This window comes from Rhagoletis zephyria, unplaced genomic scaffold, assembly GCF_001687245.7.
Source record: "Rhagoletis zephyria isolate East Lansing unplaced genomic scaffold, Rhagoletis_zephyria_1.1 Rzeph_scaffold_00393, whole genome shotgun sequence".
Taxonomy (NCBI): Eukaryota; Metazoa; Arthropoda; class Insecta; order Diptera; family Tephritidae; genus Rhagoletis; species Rhagoletis zephyria.
The window spans coordinates 152,916-174,545 of NW_016157477.1; the positions used below are offsets into that span (position 1 = coordinate 152,916).

The following is a 21,630-nucleotide window of genomic DNA, read 5'->3' on the forward strand; positions in this document are numbered from 1 at the left end:
TTCGTGAAAAATCCTGTAAAACTGTCAAACAGCAAAATTACTCTCTGAAGTGAGAGTAAAACGTGAGTAACAACNGTAAAATCTCGCAACTTCATTCTCTACACAACTATCCAAAAGTCGCTCTCATTTACAGGATTTTGGAGGGTTTCGGAGTACGGGACCATTTTTCCTGCAACTTCCTGCAAGTTCGTGTAAAATCCTGTAAGTTCATGGAGTACTGGATCAGAGCTAATATGGATCGCGATCCAAATATCGTGATAATTACTGACCGTGTGACAGAGCCCGATGGAGTAGAACCCGCTCAAAATATCGACTTTTTTCACTCTCTTGTTCTTGCGTGATCTTGTGTCCTTCGTTAACGGTTCTAGCTTCGTTCCCCACGCTTTCCGGGCTGCTCCGGTAATTAGAGAGTAAAAATAAGTTACTCTCTCACAAGTGTCAAAAATGTGCCAACAAGTGCCAAAAGTGCCCAGAGTGTGAGGAACGCAAAAAACCACATTTCGTGCCCGGAATCAACATGTCAGCTCTAAACAATGATTTTACGTGTATTTATCTTATATGGCTAATAAAATTACCAAATAACTACATTTTCTGAAAATTCTGTGATATTTTGCACTTTTGTTTTTTTAAAATTTGCTTTCGGATTTAAACAACAACAGCAGTTATTTCAAATTGCCCCTTTGCACATTTGTGCCCGGAAAAAAAGTCCGGGCTGTTTCGTGCACAAAGAAGAAGATATTTACGATCCAAAAGTGGAACGTATTCGCTCTCTATTACCCATTTTTCTAGCGTGAGGAACGCGTTCTGGGCTGCTTTGGGCACCCGTGGGTACCCGCGGGCTCGTGTGGAACAAACCTTCTATGTCCATGTAGAGTCGCAATTAATGGATAAAAACGTATTAACTGAAGTTGCACTTAAATACATCCCTGCTATTATTATCGTCGTGGATGAATCATCAGTGGCAAAAAATAAGATTTTTTCTACCAATCAGAAGGCACCAAGTCAGCGATTGAAGACAAAAGCACGGAGTTGTACCCAGAGCCATTCCTATAGAAATTACCAGTCCAAATTGAACACGACAGCGATTAAGTTAAAATAATGAAATTGGGCTACAGATACTGCGACATAATAATGTAAATAGCATAAGAAAATAGTAAGCAATGAACCAGAAGCTGACCCAACACAAAACGAAAAGAAATTGGATAAAGATAATTGTTGGAGACACGTCAGTCTTGAGCAATAACCGAAAGTGTAAACATGATTTAAAGTTAAAAAAAAAACATTTAGAAGAAGCTGTGTAATGCGACAATAGAAATATATCGTACATATACTTCGGATAAGGCCGTGCTAACATATTATTGATTGCGAACTTGTCAAACCTTAACGTTAAACGGAGGCAAACGGAATACACTATGGCAGCGACATCACCAGCAGTTTTTATAACTGTGCCTAAGTACGTGGCTTTAACACATAATCCAACTGTGACTTTGCCGAAGATAAGGCCCGCACCGACCACCACAGTACAGGGAACGCCCGATGGCGCAACTGCTGGAAATGTGGTGGTTGAGGATGGCGCCTCAGCACCAAGGGCCAAAAAACGTCGCTTGGACCACCTAACATGGGAAGAAAAAATACAGCGAAAGTAAGTTATTCTATTCTCAATCTTCTAGTACAAGTCACCTTTTATTTTTCGTTATTTACATAGAAAATTAAAGAACCGTGTCGCTGCACAAACATCACGCGACCGAAAAAAGGCTCGAATGGAGGATATGGAAAGAGAACTCGACGAGTTAACAGAAAAAACAGAGTTATTGCAAAATAAGTGTGAAAGTTTGCAGGCTATTAACGAATCACTTCTTGAGAAGAACCATAAGCTTGATATGGAGCTAGAACTTCTACGTCAACAACTTAACGAGATGCAACAGCAACAAAAGCAGCAACAGGTGCAAGTTGCCAGGAATGCCGCCAAATTGGAATCTAAAAATGCTGCTAGTACTTGTGCCGGCTGTGAGTCCATACTCAATGGATCTGCAGTATCCATATATACTGACCCTCTGCCGCAGGGATCACCTCAAATGGACTCACAGTCGACAGAAGAACAACTGAAAAAGAGCAACTCAGTAGCGTCACTCTGGAGGATTGTTGCGCTTTGCCTACTCTTCAAGATATGCTCCTCATCGACGAAGAATTCGATGCCAGGAAGCTTGAAGAGCTTGCCGAAAGCCTCTTGGCCGATATCACAGCAGACATGGAAGCTGGTGATGGAGCGGGCAATGAAAATGATGCCAAAATTGCAAGCTGCACAGAGCGACTGTCTGGACCAGTGGTGGGGACCAAAACAAAGTGCTTGGAATCCAGCCAACATACAAAAACACGAAGTAACAGCATAAATGACCCAGACTGGGTAGACCCCGTCCAAGCAGATACAATTAGATTACAAAATAATCTACATGCAGCGACACAACATCTAACCAACACTATCAACGCCCCTATAACTATTGCGTCAGCAGTAACGCCTATAAAACTCCATCAAGTTAAAGTGGAAGATTCTCCTCCATCACCGCTAGATACTGTGTACGGCACATATGACGCTAAGACAAATTCTATAACAATAGTAATGGATGACGACATCGTACCGGTGAACGAAGCAGTAGAAGAGATATACTGTGATGGTGTAACGCCATCAAAAAATGATGAAATAAAATATCCCTCACCTGCCGCTTCTCCCTCACATGTTTTCCTTAATGTCGTCGATGATTCTGACGATGATGACGACTTAATAGAACGTTTTCTGCGCCCCAAACGGCCACTAGCGAAATCTCCCGCACCATCACTACATTCGGCCGCATCAGATCATGGGTACGAATCAATTATTGGTTCACCAACATCTACAGCCACAGAGCACTTTGATACGGGTGCCGAAGATTTTGTCTGGCAGGGTAGTTTTAACGACTTATTTCCCAGTTTAATCTGAAAGGCATTAAAAAATATTTCCATTTGTTAGTGTTTCACCAATGCTCAGATATATTTGTATATTGTACAATAGTATGTAAATTATTCGCCATGTCACACAGATGCTGTAATATGCAATAGTTGTAGGTGTAGTTTTAGTCGTAAACTAAAAGGAAACCATATATGTTCTCATTTTATAATTTATAAATCGCAATAGGTTGCGTTTGTAGTTGTAAAGAGTTACAGTTCTAAGATTGACAATTTATTATGGAATTTATATCGCTGGTTTGTTAAGTTAATTTGCTAATTTATTTTGTAATCTAAGTGCATCTTTGAAATGGATGGAGCCCATTTGAAAAAAGCTTACAAATATACAATACATTATACCCAAGCCCAATGTATTAGTTTCATTTGATTGGCACAGTTGAAACTCGATCATCCGGGACTCCATAAGAGAATGTAGAATAAGGAAAAGAGGAGCATGGTTGTTACTGTTTTTGTAACAGCATACAAATTCTCCAGTTTTTGGGGACTAATTCTGGAGTGACAGTCAATGGCCAGATCTGGGTCGTTCCGGTTACATAGACCCGACTGTCATAAGAGCATGGCTTTTGTTGTTGCTGTAGCGGCTACTCAACCCTGCTTAGATCGGTTGTCCCTTAACCGTTGTCGCCAAGCTCAACAAACGGGAGACCAGGAAGCGTGCAGCTTCGAAAGGGTTTGTCCATAGGTGCAAAGATGTCAATTGAGTGGAGCTTAGGGGGAGCGGGCATGTCAAGAGATGCCCCGAGGCGTGGGGTGTCTCACCGCATGCCGGGCACATCTGTATCTAATCTGCTCAGGTAAGAGTTTAACCTGCCGCAGTAGCTAGGGCCCGAATCGCGGCATTCGATATCGAACGTAACTCGAATAGAAATTGCCACTTTGTCTCATTCGATTCGAAAAGAATCACTCTATCACGACTGCCACGAGAAACGACTGCCGTGCTGTTTTAGACACGACCAAAATCGCTTAGGCGGTTACAGTGCCAATAAAGGAGCCAATCCAAATATTCGACAACTTTATCCTCTCCTCTTAATTTTAATATACTTCTTGTATATTTTATTTGATATACTGCGGACATATATGTAGGTACTAGCTCTTACTGCCAATATAGGAGTATTACATATATCACTGCGGCATATTCTTGTTTTCGTACGAATCGAAAATCACGAAATTTTCCTATCATTCTCTACACAAGAATTTCAAATTTTCGATTCGCACGAAAACAAGAATACGCCTCACTACTGTCTATTTTTGCGAAAATCCGAACTAAAAACGTTAACGCTATTTATCGCACTTTTCTTTTTGAGTTATGAAGCTTTTCCAGTAAACTAGCGATATACATACATACAGAGCCTGTTCGAGGCACGCAATAAAAGCGGCATTACTGCCGTACTGATGAAAAATGGCAACATTGTTGCAACTGCCTAACTGATAACACTAGTTTACAAATTTTAAGTTTCAAACGAGTACCTCGATAAAAAAGTGTATTCTAGCACAATTTGGGGTCGCTGAAAACGAGAATGACACTCATTTATTTTTCTGAAGAAGCGTTTCCGCGATTTCCGCAAAAAACGTGTTTTTCGTGTCTTATTCCAGTTTTTCACCGAAATCTCCGAGGAAGTTAATGTTATGAAGCAATGATATACATTTTTAGAAAGGTACCTACCTCCTCTTTACAGCAATATGTCGTTATTAGTAATCTAGAGATTATTACTTCCATAACAGCCGTTCAAAGTTAAAAAATTGCCAGTTTTTGACATGAACGAAAGACACAAGATCACGCCTTAAGGAAAGAAAGAAAAAAGNCAGATTATTACTTCCATAACAGCCGTTCAAAGTTAAAAAAAATTGCCAGTTTTTGAGGTTTCTTTGGAAATTATTGAAATTTATCGACGTTTTACTATTGATTAAAAACTTTTTGTCCGATACATGAAATTTTTAGTTCAAAATAATTTTATAACAAACAAATAAATCTAAAGATTGTCTAAATCGGACGAAAAATGTTGAAGTTATAACGTATTTTGTAAAATGATGCATATTCAGCTTCTGACATTCAAATTTCCCTTTTTTACACCTACACAGAAATAAATTATGAAGCAGGGCTGGGGTTGAATACATATCCATGGAATGTTACNCGAGTTTTTGAGGTTTCTTTGGAAATTATTGAAATATATCGACGTTTTACTATTGATTAAAAAATTTTTTGTCCGATACATGAAATTTTTAGTTCAAAATAATTTTATAACAAACAAATAAATCGAAAGATTGTCTAAATCGGACGAAAAATGTTGAAGTTATAACGTATTTTGTAAAATTATGCATATTCAGCTTCTAAAATTCAATTTCCCTTTTTTACACCTGCACAGAAATAAATTATGAAGCAGGGCTGGGGTTGAATCCATATCCATGGAATGTTACCAAAATGGCAAAAAACACAAAGAAAAGTCTATTTTGTGTTAATTTATATGCTGAATCAAAGTAAACGTTGTACGGGGGAACAGAAATATCTCCAGTCGGTAAAATGCGTTACTGCTTGAGCGACATTGAACTTCCGCTATATTTTCCTGCCCCGTTAGGTAGTTGAAAAACGTCATCGGATTTCGTTTCGTACTTTTGTTGGACAGTTGTTCCTTTTGTGTTCTCTCGTATTTTAGAATGACGTTTTTGCTCTAAGGAAAAAGCCCAAAATGTGCAATCTCTCACCGGATAAGTTTTGCTTTATTTGTGGTTTGTACATATTCAAACAAAGTGCTCGGAAAAAAATAACCACAAACATTTTAACTGCTTATGAACAGTATTTTGGAATTCAAGCCAAGAATTCGGATAAACATTGGACTCCAAACTCTGTATGCACCACATGTTTTGTACGATTAAGCGCATTCAAGCGCGTAGGGTGTGNATAAATCTAAAGATTGTCTAAATCGGACGAAAAATGTTGAAGTTATAACGTATTTTGTAAAATGATGCATATTCAGCTTCTGACATTCAAATTTCCCTTTTTTACACCTACACAGAAATAAATTATGAAGCAGGGCTGGGGTTGAATACATATCCATGGAATGTTACCAAAATGGCAAAAAACACAAAGAAAAGTCTATTTTGTGTTAATTTATATGCTGAATCAAAGTAAACGTTGTACGGGGGAACAGAAATATCTCCAGTCGGTAAAATGCGTTACTGCTTGAGCGACATTGAACTTCCGCTATATTTTCCTGCCCCGTTAGGTAGTTGAAAAACGTCATCGGATTTCGTTTCGTACTTTTGTTGGACAGTTGTTCCTTTTGTGTTCTCTCGTATTTTAGAATGACGTTTTTGCTCTAAGGAAAAAGCCCAAAATGTGCAATCTCTCACCGGATAAGTTTTGCTTTATTTGTGGTTTGTACATATTCAAACAAAGTGCTCGGAAAAAAATAACCACAAACATTTTAACTGCTTATGAACAGTATTTTGGAATTCAAGCCAAGAATTCGGATAAACATTGGACTCCAAACTCTGTATGCACCACATGTTTTGTACGATTAAGCGCATTCAAGCGCGTAGGGTGTGAAGTATTTTTAGGTTAAATGTAAGTTTGTGAAATTCCATGCAATTTTCTTTTAGTGACTTATACCTAAATATCTTCAACGGTTATACCTTGCATGGAGTAAAATAATTATTTTAAGAAAAAACTATTTAATAATATTTTGTAAATTATTTTATTTATTACAGGTGCTCGAGTGTCTCTGAAAATGCACCTGCTCAATAGTCATTTGGACTTTTTTCCACCGAATTTGGGAGCTGAGAGCGACGGACAATGAGAAAGATTTCACCAGGACATTGCAACTATCAAGAAGCGGTATGAAGGTTTCTGCGATCAGGCCATGATGGGCGACTATTATTGGATGCAACTTCGAAAAGACAGCATGGAACACAAACGAAGAAGTTTGACAGAAAAATCATATTTTCGACCTGAAGTGTGAAAATGTTAAAAACCTCGAATTGCTTGTATTTACATTAAGCGTCATAACTTCTACATATCTTCTTCGATCGAAGCAATATTCAGCTTAAATTGTATGTGACAGAATTGTCTTCAAATTGTTATCATATATATCTGCATTAAACATTTTTTTCTTATGAAAAAGTCAATAAACCTCATTCATTTCCAAAACAGCTCAAAAACTTACCATTTTTTTAACTTTGAACGGCTGCTGTGAAAGTAATAACCACTAGATTACCAATAATGACATATTGCTAAAAAGTTATGTCATTGCTTCATAACATTAACTCACTCGGAGATTTTGGTGAAAAACTGGAATAAGACACGAAAAACAGGTTTTTTACGAAAATCGCAAAAACGCTTCTTGAGAAAAATAAACGTGTGTCTTTTTCGTTTTCAGCGACCCCAAATTAAGCTAGAAAGCACTTTTTATCGAGGTCCTTTTTTCGTGTAAACTAGTGTAATACATTGCCAGAAATTCACACAGAACGTGATACTTTAATAATTCGCGCAACACTGCGGTTGTGATTGCAACTCGAGTAAGCCCACATACATAAATATCTGTAATTTTAATAGAAATAAAAATAACTTTTTTATAAGTAAAAATATTGGTTTATATTATATACTAAATTTTGCAGACTTATAGAATTTAAGGGGGAAATCAAAACACATCAACACAAATCAAAATTTTTACAATAAACATTGTGGCATTGATCATTTGTCCACATACCAGACCTTTTATATTGCTAGCCAAAATCTAAAAGTTTTTAGTAATAATCTAGGTTATTCAATGGAAATATATACCTTGTGAGTATATACATACATATTTAGGTATGTATATATCTAAAGTTACTTTGCATTATCAATTCGTGCAAAGAATATGCATATGAACGCATATTAATTAAAGTTGTTAGTGCGCCTTGAAGTATGTACAGTTGTCCACAAAATAATAGGAGTGCGATATTTTGACCAGTTTTGGCTATTTGTCTTTTGTTTATTTAATGTTTATTATTTTTTTATAAAAGCCTAACTGGCTATACAACAAACACCATATAAATTCAGATTTTAAACTTTGTATAAAAATTATAAAAATTTTGCAATTTTTCACCCAAATTTCAAACTTTTTAATCAGAATCTTTAGAAAAAATTCTGGTATGCAGTTTTGTAGCACATTCAATTCTAGTCTGAAGAAGTGCAAGTTTCAAGCGGCTAAAAAATTCCGTTGATTTTTGGCAATTTTTTTGCTGGCAGTGTCCTCCATATAAAAGAAAATTGTCGACATACTTTGTATGGAAAAAACGTGAAACACCTTTAACCAAAAAAATTCTCAAAAATCAACGGAATTTTTTAGCCGCTTGAAACTTGCACTTCTAAAGATTCTGATTAAAAAGTTTGAAATTTGGGTGAAAATTTGCAAAATTTTTATAATTTTTATACAAAGTTTAAAATCTTAATTTATATGGTGTTTGTTGTATAGCCAGCTAGGCTTTTATAAAAAAATAATAAACATTAAATAAACAAAAGACAAATAGCCAAAACTGGTCAAAATATCGCACTTCTATTATTTTGTGGACAACTGTATAAGGGAATGAATGTTGAGCGATTTATAGTTTTATTTAAAAAATCTCCCCCTTCGCATTTTTTGACGTTCATATTCTCTGGTAATTGTGTATGTAAGTCATAATTATTTTATTAAACACTTAATTGTGTAAACATGTCTCCTAATGTCAAGCATATAAAAATATGAACTGTTTCATATAAAATTGCCCCTTTCACGATTATACTACTATTTTTTTTAATATATACATACGATAAATTTAGTCAAATAGAAGATAAAATCAATTTAAGAACTAGACATTATTCTTGATTTTTTCCAGAATAATGTAATGTTGTTTTGTTTACTATGTAGTATTATAATTACTTCCACACGTGATAAGGTCGACGAATGAACCAATTTAAAATAATTTAGATTCCTTAATTTTGTACTCATATAATTTCTATGCACTATAGATTTGTAAAATAAAAACCTGCTGGCCTATTTGCAATCTCATTGCACTTCTACATATGGATGTGTATGTATGCTGTTCAATAGACTTTTGGCAAGATATAATATCGCACTTTGTTACAGTAGCGCACCCATGATGAATGATAGCGTGACATGTTACGCACTTGCACACGTTGTGTGCGATGTAGCAATACGGTCCATAAGAGAAGTATACAAATCAGCGGTGGCCAAGCGAAGCGAAGAAACAGCGGCAAAGCAAGAGCGCACAGCGCAAGTAAATCTCCGGCGTAATTAGGTTGATGTATTCGGCCCCATAACGAGCCGAGCAATAGGCGACGTCCCTGGAAAGTGTGTATGGTCTCGACGCCGACAAAGTATGCATTTGAGGGATTTACGCGGTATTTGTATTTGATAGCGCTACTTATACGTTTAAGTAACAAACCAGTAATCAGAACTGCCACAGATACATAACCAGCAAAACAGCAAACTAGTGGTGTAGTCGATTGTCGATAACTGCTATGTTTTTGCTCGTAGAAGTAACGTGCTACCGCGGTCAGTAAGTAAGGTGTAGCTGCATAGCGCAATAGCAACAAAGCTCCGAATCCCTCTCCTTGCATTTCAAATGACGAAGCCAAATGGTGCTCAAAAATAATAGCATCCATTATATAGACTACAAGCATGCCCGAAGTAAGCAACGCTGCACTATCATACCGCACATTGTCATAATAATATAACAGAGTGTTCCAAATTCCACCTTCATTTACCGGTATCCAAGTCAGCGACAATTGTTTGTACAAATAACATTCGGCGTAAAGCAGAGTTGATAGTAATGCGACACGATAAAATACCAGTTTAAACTCAACCAAATTTAACCATTTGGGATTTAATTGCCTGCCTTGTGCATAATCAACTAGAAAGTTGCCAGTTTTACCGTAAATATTAAGCTGTGCTTGGGTCGATTTGCTTTTTAACATGTCTGATCGTAAGTAAGCCCATAATGATAAAATGAATGCATTAATAAATCCATATATACAAAATCGTAGTTGATGTTCTAGTACGAAGGTAGCCAATGGATAATTCAGATACTCTGCACAACCAGCTCCCAACGTAATTACGATTGCAATAGGCAAAACATTAAATTTATATTCAGCGCCATATTGTATACCACCAATACCGCTAATTCGATCAGTCGGTAGTCGAACATATCGACCAAATAACAATGCGGAGAGCACAAATACTCCTAGCTGAAAAAAGATATATGCAGCAACTGCTTCATTGTTGAATATCGATTTCCAGAGAGTGCTTTTTCCTGGCGAATCAAGTTCGAAATTGGGCCATCTCAACTCGCACACGTTTTTCTGACAACTCGATTGCAAATAATAAACAATACAGGGAACCAATAGCATTAGTAATGTCGTACCCGCCCAGCCCCCAAATTCTTTTGGTATCTCCAGTTGGCGACAATTTTGTCCCAGTGCTGAAGTCGAGTATGAGTGCTGGGTGCTTATATTGAAGCTTTTATAGTGTTCTGTACCTTCCTCTTCGTCATCTTCGTCCGCGGGATCATTTGGTTCGTTATCAGAAAATTCTGCCTTGGACGAGGCGCCATCATCAAAGATAGACCGCGATATAGAGCGACTATAACGACTTTCCACTTCAGTGTTTGTAGTCGGAGTGTGTGTGCCTTCGCGTCTAACACCTCCGATCGTTTTTGAAACAGATCGCCTTATATAATCTGACAACTTTTTGAACTCAGCGTCCAATGCTGAGGTATTCGAACGTATCTCAAAGGTCTTTTGGGTGCTACTGCTGCTAAAAGTGCTGTGCAATGAAGACGTCGACTTTGTTGTGAAACGCGGCGAACTTCTACCGGCTGAATTGACATTAGAACCAACAGCAGTGGGTATTCGGGTTTTGGATGCGGTCGTTTTTGGCGAAGGTGTCTAATGATATGTAAATTAGAATTTTATTTGAGTACATATTAAAATAGATTTATATTTTACAACTCACCTCTTTTACCTCTTTGATGGGAGAGGGATGGGATACGGGAGACGACCTAATCAAAATTGTTGTCGTAGACGGGGCTGATGCTAAATTTGACGCACGTGGCCGCGATGAGCGGCGTGTGCGCCCAGGTGAGGTTCGCCTCGGAGGAGAAACATTTGTTTTTGACGAACTTCTCTTGTTGGAAACATTGATATGCGTACTTGTAGTACTAACCTTTTCGGTAGAGGCTGCTCCCGGCTCTTCATTACGTTTTCGACGTCCGCTAGTGCGACGACCCTCCATTGCACTTGCTTTGTTTGTTTATATGTATTTGTCGTTGATATGTATAATCTTCTTTTAGCTCTATAACAAATGGGAATAGAAAACAAATAGATAATTACATATTTCTTATTCTGGCCGATTGTTTGGCCTCTGCAACGATTTTTCGCGCGCAACTCGGAGTCGACGTCGACGTTACTGTACATTTTGTTTTCGTTTGCATACACAAGCGGCACCCCCAAGTTTTTTTTACTCACTCGATGCCTCTTAAACACTCGAATTTCACTCACCAAATAACGTAATTTATTTGTTTTTTATAATTTTAGCCTCTGTACATTAATACTTTTTCAATAAACTAGATTTCCAATAATTTAGCCCAATTTTTACAAAGGAATTTTTGAACACGAGTGATGCCGCTCCGACTTTTATGAGAAATGAAATGTATAGACGCCGATAGGGAGAGGAAATAGCAGAGTGTTGCCAGAATTTGTGTATAGCGCATTCCCATATCGAGCCGCAGTTATCCCCAAAAAATCCCCATTTTTCTTCTAAATCCCCATTTAAATCCCCTTAAGTAAGAAATAAAAAAATATGTATTCTCATTTCTGTTACTTCGTTTTAATTACAGTTTTGAATACTTTTATATTACAAATTTTCACAGTTTTATATGTGTACATATATATTATGAGATCAGTTGGTTATTTACGTATAGCGGTTTCTTATTTTTTATGGTTTTTGGAGACTATTTAACAACAATAGTCAAAGCCAATAAAACAGGCATTTTCCACGAATAATACTTTGACAAAGAAAATCTTAAGGGCAGGCAGTAAAATATATGTATTTTAATTTCAATATGAATATTTTAAACCAAACAAAAATCCCCATCAAATCCCCACATCCCCACACGAAAAAATCTATCACCAAATGGTTTCAGAAATCCCCAAAATGGGGCGAAATCGCCACATCTGGCAACTCTGATAGCAAATGCTGCCACTGCTTATATAAATAACCAACCAAAATCTGAAGAAAAAACAACCAAATTGAAAAATAAAACAACCGAATTTGTTATTCACTTATCTTTTACAAAAATCAAAACTTATCACAAAAAAAAAAAAAATCAACAATTTGGGCGTGTGTGAATCGGTAACAAAGTTCTATGGGGAAAGCTGTTGGATAATATTTTTACTATGGTGCGACAGTTTTGCCAATCTGCTGTGTGAAATGAAATCTTTTTTGACAGCAGTAAATTTTTGCTAACCGCAGATTTATGAGGAATAAAATATTATATTTTGAATTGATATTAATATTTTAAGAAAACATCTACCATCGTTGATTGCAATTCAATAATTTAAGCTTTTATTTAACGAAAAATTACTCACATCAACAATCTTTGCGATTGTCAAAATTTTCTATGCATTTGTCAAAAATTTCACCTCATAGTTGTCAAGAATTTACTCGCCGCGAACTTTGTTACCGATTCACACAAGCTCTTTGAGGCCAGGTTTTTTAAATGAAATTTTTTTGTGAAGAATAAATGTGGTAATTTCTAGTTAAAAAAAAAAACAACCACACCAGAGAAAAAACTACCAAACAACCAAGTTAGAAAAATTAAAGAAAACCAACCAAGTTTGGTTGAAGACAACCAACAGTGGCAACCGTGAAAAAGAGCACTGCGCAGTGCTGCCAGCTCCCTTGAAGTGCCACACTGAGGATAAAATAGGCCAAAATGTGCCAAAAAGATAAATAAAAGTGCCATAAAAGGTGCCACTCTTTTTAATTCTTCCCATTTAGCATTCAAATAAGAAACACATTCTTAAAACAAAAGTCCTTAGCCAAAGTAAGATAAACGAGTTGTGTACACTATAGAAATTAGAAAATTTAAGTTGAGGAAAAGAAGTTCACGCAAAGGATTTAACAAAAATGAATTGAAATATTACAAAAGTGGAGGAAACTTCGCAAGAGTGCGAGAAGGGGGGAGGGGGCGTAGAGGGGGTCGTACACATCACAAAACTGAAAACCAGACGGCGAGGAAATTCATAGTTTACGAGTAATTTGTTGTTAAAGTTGAAAATTTCACCTAACAAAATGTACGATAACAAACCATTTCAAACAAATACAAGTGTGCGTTGTGAGCGTTTTTCTTTATTTCTTTTTTTATGACCAGGAATACCTTTATAAATTTGTTTACTTTCCTTTAGAGAACCGAATTAGTATGTATGAATGCATATATGGACAATGACCGAAACGAAGATGGCCGCACATGTGAGTAACGTGTTGCCAGAATACGTTTCGAAATGTGTTGCCAGATGTTCGTAGCGTAAGAATATTATAAAAACGAATATAAGAAGTTATATTATTTTATAAGTTTAATAGCAATTATGAGTATTATACTATGTCTCCATTGAGAGATTTATTCATTAATATTTAATAAATCCAGTTGCTAAATCACAACCGTCTCCATTACCATTACGAGATATGTTTGACGTTCACATTTTTAAATTTTTGACATTTGCTTATGTATGATTTTACAAATACAGTTGCGGACATTGATATACAGACAGAAAAAAGGAAGGTACCAAGCGGAATTTCATTATATGAATTCTGAATATTATTGGCTTCTTATTCGTGGTAAATATGTATGTATAATATATAGTTTGGAAAGTGTAAAGAATGGTACCATATTCCGAATCATTTTCCCGAATTTAAGAAAAATTATCAAAACGGTAAAAAACATTTGCGGAAAGAAAAATTTTTGTAGAACTCTCTTATTCATAGGAGGGAACCGAAAATCCAATCGTGGGCCATTGGCATATCATGAATACGAACTGAGTTCTAGAGGATGTTCGGTGCAATGTTATCGAAGCAGAACCATTACCGAAATTTATAATTTTTTTGTCGCAGCGCGTAAATCACTTATAGAATGCGGAGAATACTCTGCATGATATTACTATAAAACATTTCTTCTAAATTTTTAGTTTTTAAAATAATATTTTCTCAATTTATTACAACCAAAGCTATGTAAATATTTATTACTAATTTTCCTCCCAAACTAACAAAAAAATATAAAAATCCCTAAAAATACGAAAATTCATGTTTTTATGATAGGCTAGATTTCAATGTCCTCAACTGTATATGAAAACACAAATGTCATTTGACTTATGGCATGTGAATTTGTGGTTGCCACATCCAACAAATTGTACTTATTGATCAATATTATTGAAGATTTGACGAAGATTTAACTTAAATCTACTGCCTTTCGAGATTTAATTTTATATGATAAATCTCAAAAGATTTAACGTCAAATCTCGTCAGAGGGCTGAATCTTCATTAAATCTCACAATGGAGACATAGTATTAATGCAAAAATGGAGTTGCATTTAGTTGCATTTAAGCAGTGTTTGCATTATTCAACAACAATGTTGGCTGGCGACCAACTTTGTTGAAAGCGATTAGTGGAAAGGCCATTCAACCAAAAGTTGAATGCAAAGTTGAACAATGCAAACACCTTTTTATGGCGAATATTTTGATATTTTTTCATATTTTGATATTTTTAGCCATTCAACTTTTTTTTCGTGCAACCCTGCGCCGAGTTGAACGCAAAGTTGAACAATGCAAATACACTTTTAGGTGTCGAATTTTGTATGGATAAATGTACATTTAGAGTAGCATTTAGAGCTAAATGCGCTAAATGTGCTTTTGCGCGTAAGCAAAAACAGCCCATTACGCTCTGACATTTTGACACTTTTCAGATTTTAGTCCAAAGAGATAAGGAATGAACCTATTATGAATAGATATTCGGTATTTCTGGCAGCTTGATTGAACTGTCAGATAAACTGCATTTCGTAAGTGAATAAACTCTAGGTTGCAATACAGAATTAAAAAAAGAGGAAAATTGCGGAATTGTTTTCCTCATACTTTTTCTTCTACTCAGATTTTAAAGTAAGCAGAAAAAACTACATTTTTGAAAACTTGAACTTTTTATTATTTGTTTCAATAGCATATACAAAATTGTACGTTATCCGTCAAACTAAAAATTTCTTTTGTTTTTCCAAACTTTCTTGATTTTACTTCCTGTCCGCCTGTACGTGCCTTTGTAAAATTCAGTAATACCGCTCTGAAAAATTCCAACGGAACATAAGTGAAGAATTGTGTAAAGTGCAGGGCCGACTGAAAATTGTGATATAATCTTGGAGAAATTTGTACGAAGTTTTGTTCGCATAATTTGTACAAAGTTTTGTTCGTATCATTGGCCGTCAGGCAGGAAGTCGAGCCTGCCAAGAACAGAAATAGACTCTAGGGTCAGTTGTCTACAATGGCTACACCTCAATCTCCCACCCGTATGTTCAATGGCCTGGATGAAGATATATATAATGAAGCCAAATTTGCACATGAAATAAACGACAAGATGCGTGTTCCCAAGCGCATAAAAGCTACAGGAGAATTCTCTGACGAAGATTTATTGCTATCCAATCAAAATGGATTGATAAATTCGTGGAATTACCACGATAAGATAGACATGAACGTACCAGATCGCATAGTGGTATTGGGTCACAATCAACATCTAGAGACTCGTTCGGCACCACGTGAAATACAACTGGAAAACTCAATTTTACCAAAGAATCCGACAGTAAGCATGGTACGTGTACAAACACCACCGCGTGTTATAACACTCAATGAACATCACTTCCCCTCTGCTTCTGAGGAAAGTTCGCCTCATCGTTACGGTAATGGTGCCGATTTTGAAGATGGCGACTATGATGAAGACGTTGAGTCACGTCCGCCACCTTATGTGCGTGCAAACGGTGTATCGCATGCACAACTCGGTTTTCACCCAGCCGATTCAAATTCTGTGGAATCGGACTCGCAGGTAAGTAAACTTCAATCAAAGTTTTGTTCAAATTTGATATATTGTCAGTTGCTATAAAATATATTTTGCTAACACTTTAAATCTCCCTATTGCGGTTAATTTAAAAAGCGTAATCACATGCCGAACAGCTTGAAAGTTATCGCTTTAAAAGATTTGCTGGTGCTTTAAACCACACATTAAAAGAAAATGCTTTAACTAATTCTTTTCTGTTGCAGTTGACTACTGGCGTTCGCAAGCGTTCGCAGCAGCTAGTTTACAACAACAATGACACATCTATTGTAAGTCATCGCGAAGGCACGCCAATAGGAGAACTTACACCCCACGAGGAGATTCTCTATTTGCGCCGACAATTGGCTAAACTAAATCGTCGCGTGCTGAACATCGAAATCAACAATGAGCAGCGTCTACAGCGCGAAAAAATCGTATATTGTTTGGGCTTAGCATACTTTGTATTGAAGGCTGTCTTTTGGCTAAATCGTAATTGAAGCTTATGCAATATTTAAACGCAACAGAAGTAAGTGCAGCAGCGACACATCAGTTTGCTATGCATTTTCGTAGTATTTTGAAAATCGTTACAATTTATTAGGGATTGATGGAGGATGTAAACTACGACACATCTTATTGGGAGGGAACGTAGCGCAAATGATGCACTTATTTATACCTACCCTGAGTTCCAAAATGTAAAAAAAAAATATATAGCATCAGTTTATTGTATTCAAAAATTCTTGCAGATTAAAATGACCAGCTTGCACAACCTTGTAACTAGCATTGCGGGCTGGTTGTGAATATTATTGGTCAGTCCCATCTGCTGTGGTTTAGAAATGAAAGACTTGCGCTGTATTTTTACATTTTGAAATTCAGGAGTACATAAAAACGTTGATCATCCTGTTTTGGTATTGATACCAATGGAGAAAGTGTGCATTTGAATTTAATCTAATTGTCTTTGAACACTATGATTTTTATTAGTCTAAAAATTATGCCGATACTCTCATTTTTATAAGCATATATCGAAATAAAAGGAAAGTGACCAGTGTGACAACTATTTGATTGTTTCATAGAGAAAACAATTTGGATATTAAGGATTTAGCACTTTAGTTACTTTTAACTTTTTCGATGTATGCTTATGCGATGGAGAAAGTGTGTATTTGAATTTAATCTAATTGTCTTTGAACACTTTGATTTTTATTAGTCTAAAAATTATGCCGATACTCTCATTTTTATAAGCATATATCGAAATAAAAAGAAAGTGACCAGTGTGACGACTATTTGATTGTTTCATAGAGAACACAATTTGGATATTAAGGATTTAGCACTTTAGTTACTTTTAACTTTTTTTCGATGCATGCCTATATTTTAATACATTTGAAAGATTTTTAACACCAATAGTAGAATTTAAAAAACTATTTAACGTGATTTATTTCTGACTTGTTTTGCTATGTTACGCAAATACGGGTTTTAACTGAAATAGCGTTTACATTTGTAAGTCTATTTTTAGTTCTAAAGGATCCTTTCTATTTTATTGCCATATAATTGTTAAATATGTTAAAATGAGAGAATATACGAACTATTTACATACATACATAGTTAGAAAAATACGCTAAACGTTGTCCATATTAAATTATTTATAAATAAATTTTCGGATATTCTTTGAAACAACTTTGGCTTTGCGATAAAAAAGGCTTGCGCCCGTATTCAATTTCATACCAAATTTATAATCAATAGTTACCTTACAATATCAATAGTTACTTTAATTTGAAACGTTCTTAGTTACGTATGTATCAATTTTGAATTTTTTATATACGATTCATTGTCTTGTGTTTTATCTTAGAACCTTAGACTCATAAATCTCTCAAGAGCTAACTAAAGTGTGACAAAGATTTAAATAAAATGAAAATTAAAAGGAAGCTGCAACTCAGTTACATTATTTTGATCATATTTCACCTGCTAAGCTAAAGAATTCCCATTNTTTTCATTATCCTTTCTATTTTATTGCCATATAATTGTTAAATATGTTAAAATGAGAGAATATACGAACTATTTACATACATACATAGTTAGAAAAATACGCTAAACGTTGTCCATATTAAATTATTTATAAATAAATTTTCGGATATTCTTTGAAACAACTTTGGCTTTGCGATAAAAAAGGCTTGCGCCCGTATTCAATTTCATACCAAATTTATAATCAATAGTTACTTTACAATATCAATAGTTACTTTAATTTGAAACGTTCTTAGTTACGTATATATAAATTTTGAATTTTTTATATACGATTCATTGTCTTGTGTTTTATCTTAGAACCTTAGACTCATAAATCTCTCAAGAGCTAACTAAAGTGTGACAAAGATTTAAATAAAATGAAAATTAAAAGGAAGCTGCAACTCAGTTACATTATTTTGATCATATTTCACCTGCTAAGCTAAAGAATTCCCATTTAAATAACTAAACAAAAAATGTTTGCGGGATGTGTATCCTGCAGCCAGAGTATTGGTGTTCTAATGACCACAGAAGTGGCCACCCAAACAAACAACTCCTTGCTGAAGATCCTTCGCCCAGGCACGTCAGTAGGCATCTCTACGCGGACGAAGTCCAGAGGCTCATCAAACACCCTCTGGACCCGACAGCTTATCGACAAGCCTTGAACGGCATTCATAGAGAGGCAGTCTCGAGTTATGTAGACTATCGACCTGTGAATACCTTTTTGGGCACCACAACCCCCAGACGTGGACGAGACAGAACTTCGTCTCAATAGCCCAACTGCGCTCTGGTTAATGCAGCAGGTTGAACTCATACCCGAGCAGATTAAACGAAGATATTCTCAATGAATGCTCGGCATGCGGAGTCGCCCCATGACTCACAGCATCTCTCCGTATGCCCTCTAAATCCCACCCCGCTAACGCCCCTGTCCCTATGGACAGACCCCGTCGAGGCTGCACGATTCCTAGAGCTGCCGTTAGTAAATCTCGACGAAAACGATTGAGGGACTAACCGATCTGGGCTCGGTTGTTGTAGCCGCTACAAAAAAAAACAACATGAAAAATTCATATGTACATCGGTTCCTACTTCAAACAAGATGAGCTTGGGAAACGAAGATAAAATTTGGTAGTGTCCCCCACTTAACTGATAATGAACAAGTAATTTTTAGCAAAAAAAAACCGACTTCAACTCTCATATTAAAAAAAATATATATATATATATCTCATGATCCACTGATCGGATCTTAATCAAATTAGTATGGGACCACCTCTGAGACACTACCTTTCCGATGCAAAAAGAATTATCGCAATCGGTTGACGTGGTCCAAAGTTATGCGGTAACATACATAAAAAAAAAAAAAAAAAAAATATTCCGACGAACTGATAACCTCCTCCTTTTTTGGAAGTCGGTTAAAAATATACGTATTTATCTGTTTTTTGGGAAAACAAATCGAGCACTAACCGCCAACCAGATGTAAGTGAATATTTTTTTTTTACATTTTATTATCGATGCAAAATTGTTCCCAGAGCATATAAATAAAATGTTGAAAAACATTTCGCTTATATCTCTTTGGCGGTTAGCCCTCGAAATTTATCGGAGCTATCCCGATTGAATTACTTTTTTTTTACTAAGTTATTAGTTAAAAAAAGCTTATAAAAAGGGAAGTCCATAAATAACGTTGTTGATAAATTTTGCTTATACTAACCTTTCGAAGTCATCGATGCCTCTACTATCATAAAAATTAAAATTTCAATTTACATGCATTTTTATTTAATAGCATATTAAAACTACATAATTTTCCCATAATTTACCCATTCCATTTACTCCTAAAATTGGTTAAATTTTCCTTAGCTTGAGAGTAAACGATACTTGAAGAAATTATCCCCAGTTACTCGTAGTCTTCATCTTCTGAATCCGTTTCGGAATCATCATCATCAACCTCATTCTCTTCATCAGCTTCTACTTCTGACCAGCGTTGTTTTCTGCTTGTGGAAACCTTGGATACAAAGTTTCTATCGTTTTCTTGAATTAGCTGCATTCGTCGAATATCGCGCTTATTAACCGTCACTTTAATTGGCCTAGAACCAAAGCTGAAAATTCCACCACGTCGCTCAATAACTGGCAACGATTCAATGTCGACACTCATTACGACATGCCGTTCCTTATTTATACGACTAGGTGCACCGACATTTATTATGCTCCATTTGTTTGTTCGCAAATTTGGATTAAACTTTTGAATGCAGTCCAAAATTGCTTGGGAAGATGAGGGCTCGGCCGGCAGAAAAGTTGTGCATCGCAACCTTAAAGCGGATGTGGAAATCTCATTTCGATTGACAATCCTTAGTTTGGCCCCTGGCCATACTGCACCCAACCGACTTATTGCTAACTTGTAAAGTCTTTGCGATCTTTCATCGGCACAACCAATAACCTTTGCACAACCTAAAAACATACCAACAACGCGACAGACTGGAGGCGGGCCAGGATTCTCATGCATTATATCCAGGTAAACCTTGCAAAGTGCGCTTTCAACTTCCAACCAATTTTTTTGGCCTAAACGTCGGCGATTGGGACCTTCATCGACTATAGTCAAAGTTAAGTTCGATTCCATCGTATTTGAAGAATCTAAAGCGTTCGCTTTTTGTTTGCTTTTCCAAGAAGATTTAACATTTTCCAAAGTTCTTTTTTCTTGTGGCGGTTGTTGCTTATATGCGATGCCATCAGTATTGCGGTTGAATGAGAAGGAGGGCGGCGACGTAGACGGTGGACAAATTATTGATTTCGGTTGCCCCCGTTCAGAAAAAAAGTTATCATTTTCAACATTTTGGGTATCATTTTCTCGAAATCTATCTGCAAGACTGTCGGGCTCAAATGAAAAAATTGGCGGAGGTGGCGGATTGTCCATTAATAATATTTGTCTTGGTCTTTCAACTTTTGGAGGGCGGTTTTTAACTTGTGAAACATCTGCTGGAAATGAGATAACAGGTGGAGGAGGAGTCAAAGGACGTTCCTCAAACCTTGCAGTGGTGCGATTACTGCTTTGTGCAAAAAATTGTTGTGATGATCTAACGTGGTGACGTTCTCTGTTATACGTCCAATTGTCCGAGTTACTTTCATCACTTGAGTCATTGCATAAATCAATTTCTATTATACTTTTTTGGTTATCCGAGGCATAGTTTTTACGATTCATATTTCATCTTTTTCGTACGACCTTCTACTCCGGCGGGGCGTTTCGTCGGTCTATTTGTTAAAAATGGGGACAATTAGGTCACCCAAGACAGAGCCCCTTGCCGAGGGAAGTCCACAGTTACTCCCGAAGGCGGACAGGTATCCGAGAGGCGCCGTTCGAATACAGCCTACTTTTAACCCCTTGGCTGCAAAACATACCCAATAGGCACGGTGACGCTTGACACCCTGGGTTAAGGGGCGGTAGCTCTTAGTTTGTGCGCGATGACTGATCCAACTGTAACATCTATGCATTCGCGCAACTAAGCCTCCGCACCGCGGCAAGGTGGCTACCGATCGCGGAGGATGAAGCATGACTCTA

At 36.5% G+C, this 21,630-nt stretch overlaps 4 protein-coding genes and 1 long non-coding RNA gene across 7 annotated transcripts; 2 read left to right on the forward strand and 3 right to left on the reverse strand.

Annotated features, from left to right (window-relative positions):
- The first annotated feature begins 969 nt into the window (after nt 1-969).
- On the forward strand, nt 970-3,349 carry Xbp1 (X box binding protein 1). Of its 2 annotated transcripts, none has more exons than XM_017611307.1 (2): nt 970-1,642; nt 1,706-2,683. In XM_017611307.1, the coding sequence occupies exons 1-2, from the start codon at nt 1,413-1,415 to the stop codon at nt 2,388-2,390; spliced, it is 915 nt and encodes a 304-aa protein (XP_017466796.1). In that variant the 5' UTR covers nt 970-1,412; the 3' UTR covers nt 2,391-2,683. The 2 variants fall into 2 exon arrangements, with proteins under 2 accessions (XP_017466796.1, XP_017466797.1); XM_017611308.1 differs by having other exon boundaries at nt 1,560-1,646; nt 1,706-3,349.
- A 5,318-nt stretch (nt 3,350-8,667) lies between these two features.
- Nucleotides 8,668-11,911, reverse strand: LOC108359437 (lamin-B receptor-like). 2 transcript variants are annotated; one of them, XM_017611309.1, is made up of 3 exons: nt 11,534-11,911; nt 10,989-11,327; nt 8,668-10,921 (listed from the first exon to the last, which is right to left on the reverse strand). In XM_017611309.1, exons 2-3 carry the CDS (start codon nt 11,265-11,267, stop codon nt 9,059-9,061), a joined length of 2,142 nt encoding a protein of 713 aa, XP_017466798.1. In that variant the 5' UTR covers nt 11,268-11,327; nt 11,534-11,911; the 3' UTR covers nt 8,668-9,058. The 2 variants fall into 2 exon arrangements, with proteins under 2 accessions (XP_017466798.1, XP_017466799.1); XM_017611310.1 differs by lacking the exon at nt 11,534-11,911 and adding an exon at nt 11,448-11,529.
- Nucleotides 11,912-15,035: 3,124 nt separating this feature from the next.
- On the forward strand, nt 15,036-17,374 carry Tango11 (transport and golgi organization 11). Its single transcript, XM_017611312.1, has 3 exons — nt 15,036-15,181; nt 15,347-16,109; nt 16,325-17,374. The coding sequence occupies exons 2-3, from the start codon at nt 15,555-15,557 to the stop codon at nt 16,592-16,594; spliced, it is 825 nt and encodes a 274-aa protein (XP_017466801.1). The 5' UTR covers nt 15,036-15,181; nt 15,347-15,554; the 3' UTR covers nt 16,595-17,374.
- Nucleotides 17,003-18,674, reverse strand: LOC108359440 (uncharacterized). Its single transcript, XR_001846924.1, has 2 exons — nt 18,521-18,674; nt 17,003-18,050 (listed from the first exon to the last, which is right to left on the reverse strand). It is a non-coding gene; the product is annotated as an uncharacterized LOC108359440 (long non-coding RNA).
- Nucleotides 18,675-19,837: 1,163 nt separating this feature from the next.
- Nucleotides 19,838-21,630, reverse strand: LOC108359438 (uncharacterized). Its single transcript, XM_017611311.1, has 2 exons — nt 20,808-21,630; nt 19,838-20,762 (listed from the first exon to the last, which is right to left on the reverse strand). Exons 1-2 carry the CDS (start codon nt 21,271-21,273, stop codon nt 19,975-19,977), a joined length of 1,254 nt encoding a protein of 417 aa, XP_017466800.1. The 5' UTR covers nt 21,274-21,630; the 3' UTR covers nt 19,838-19,974.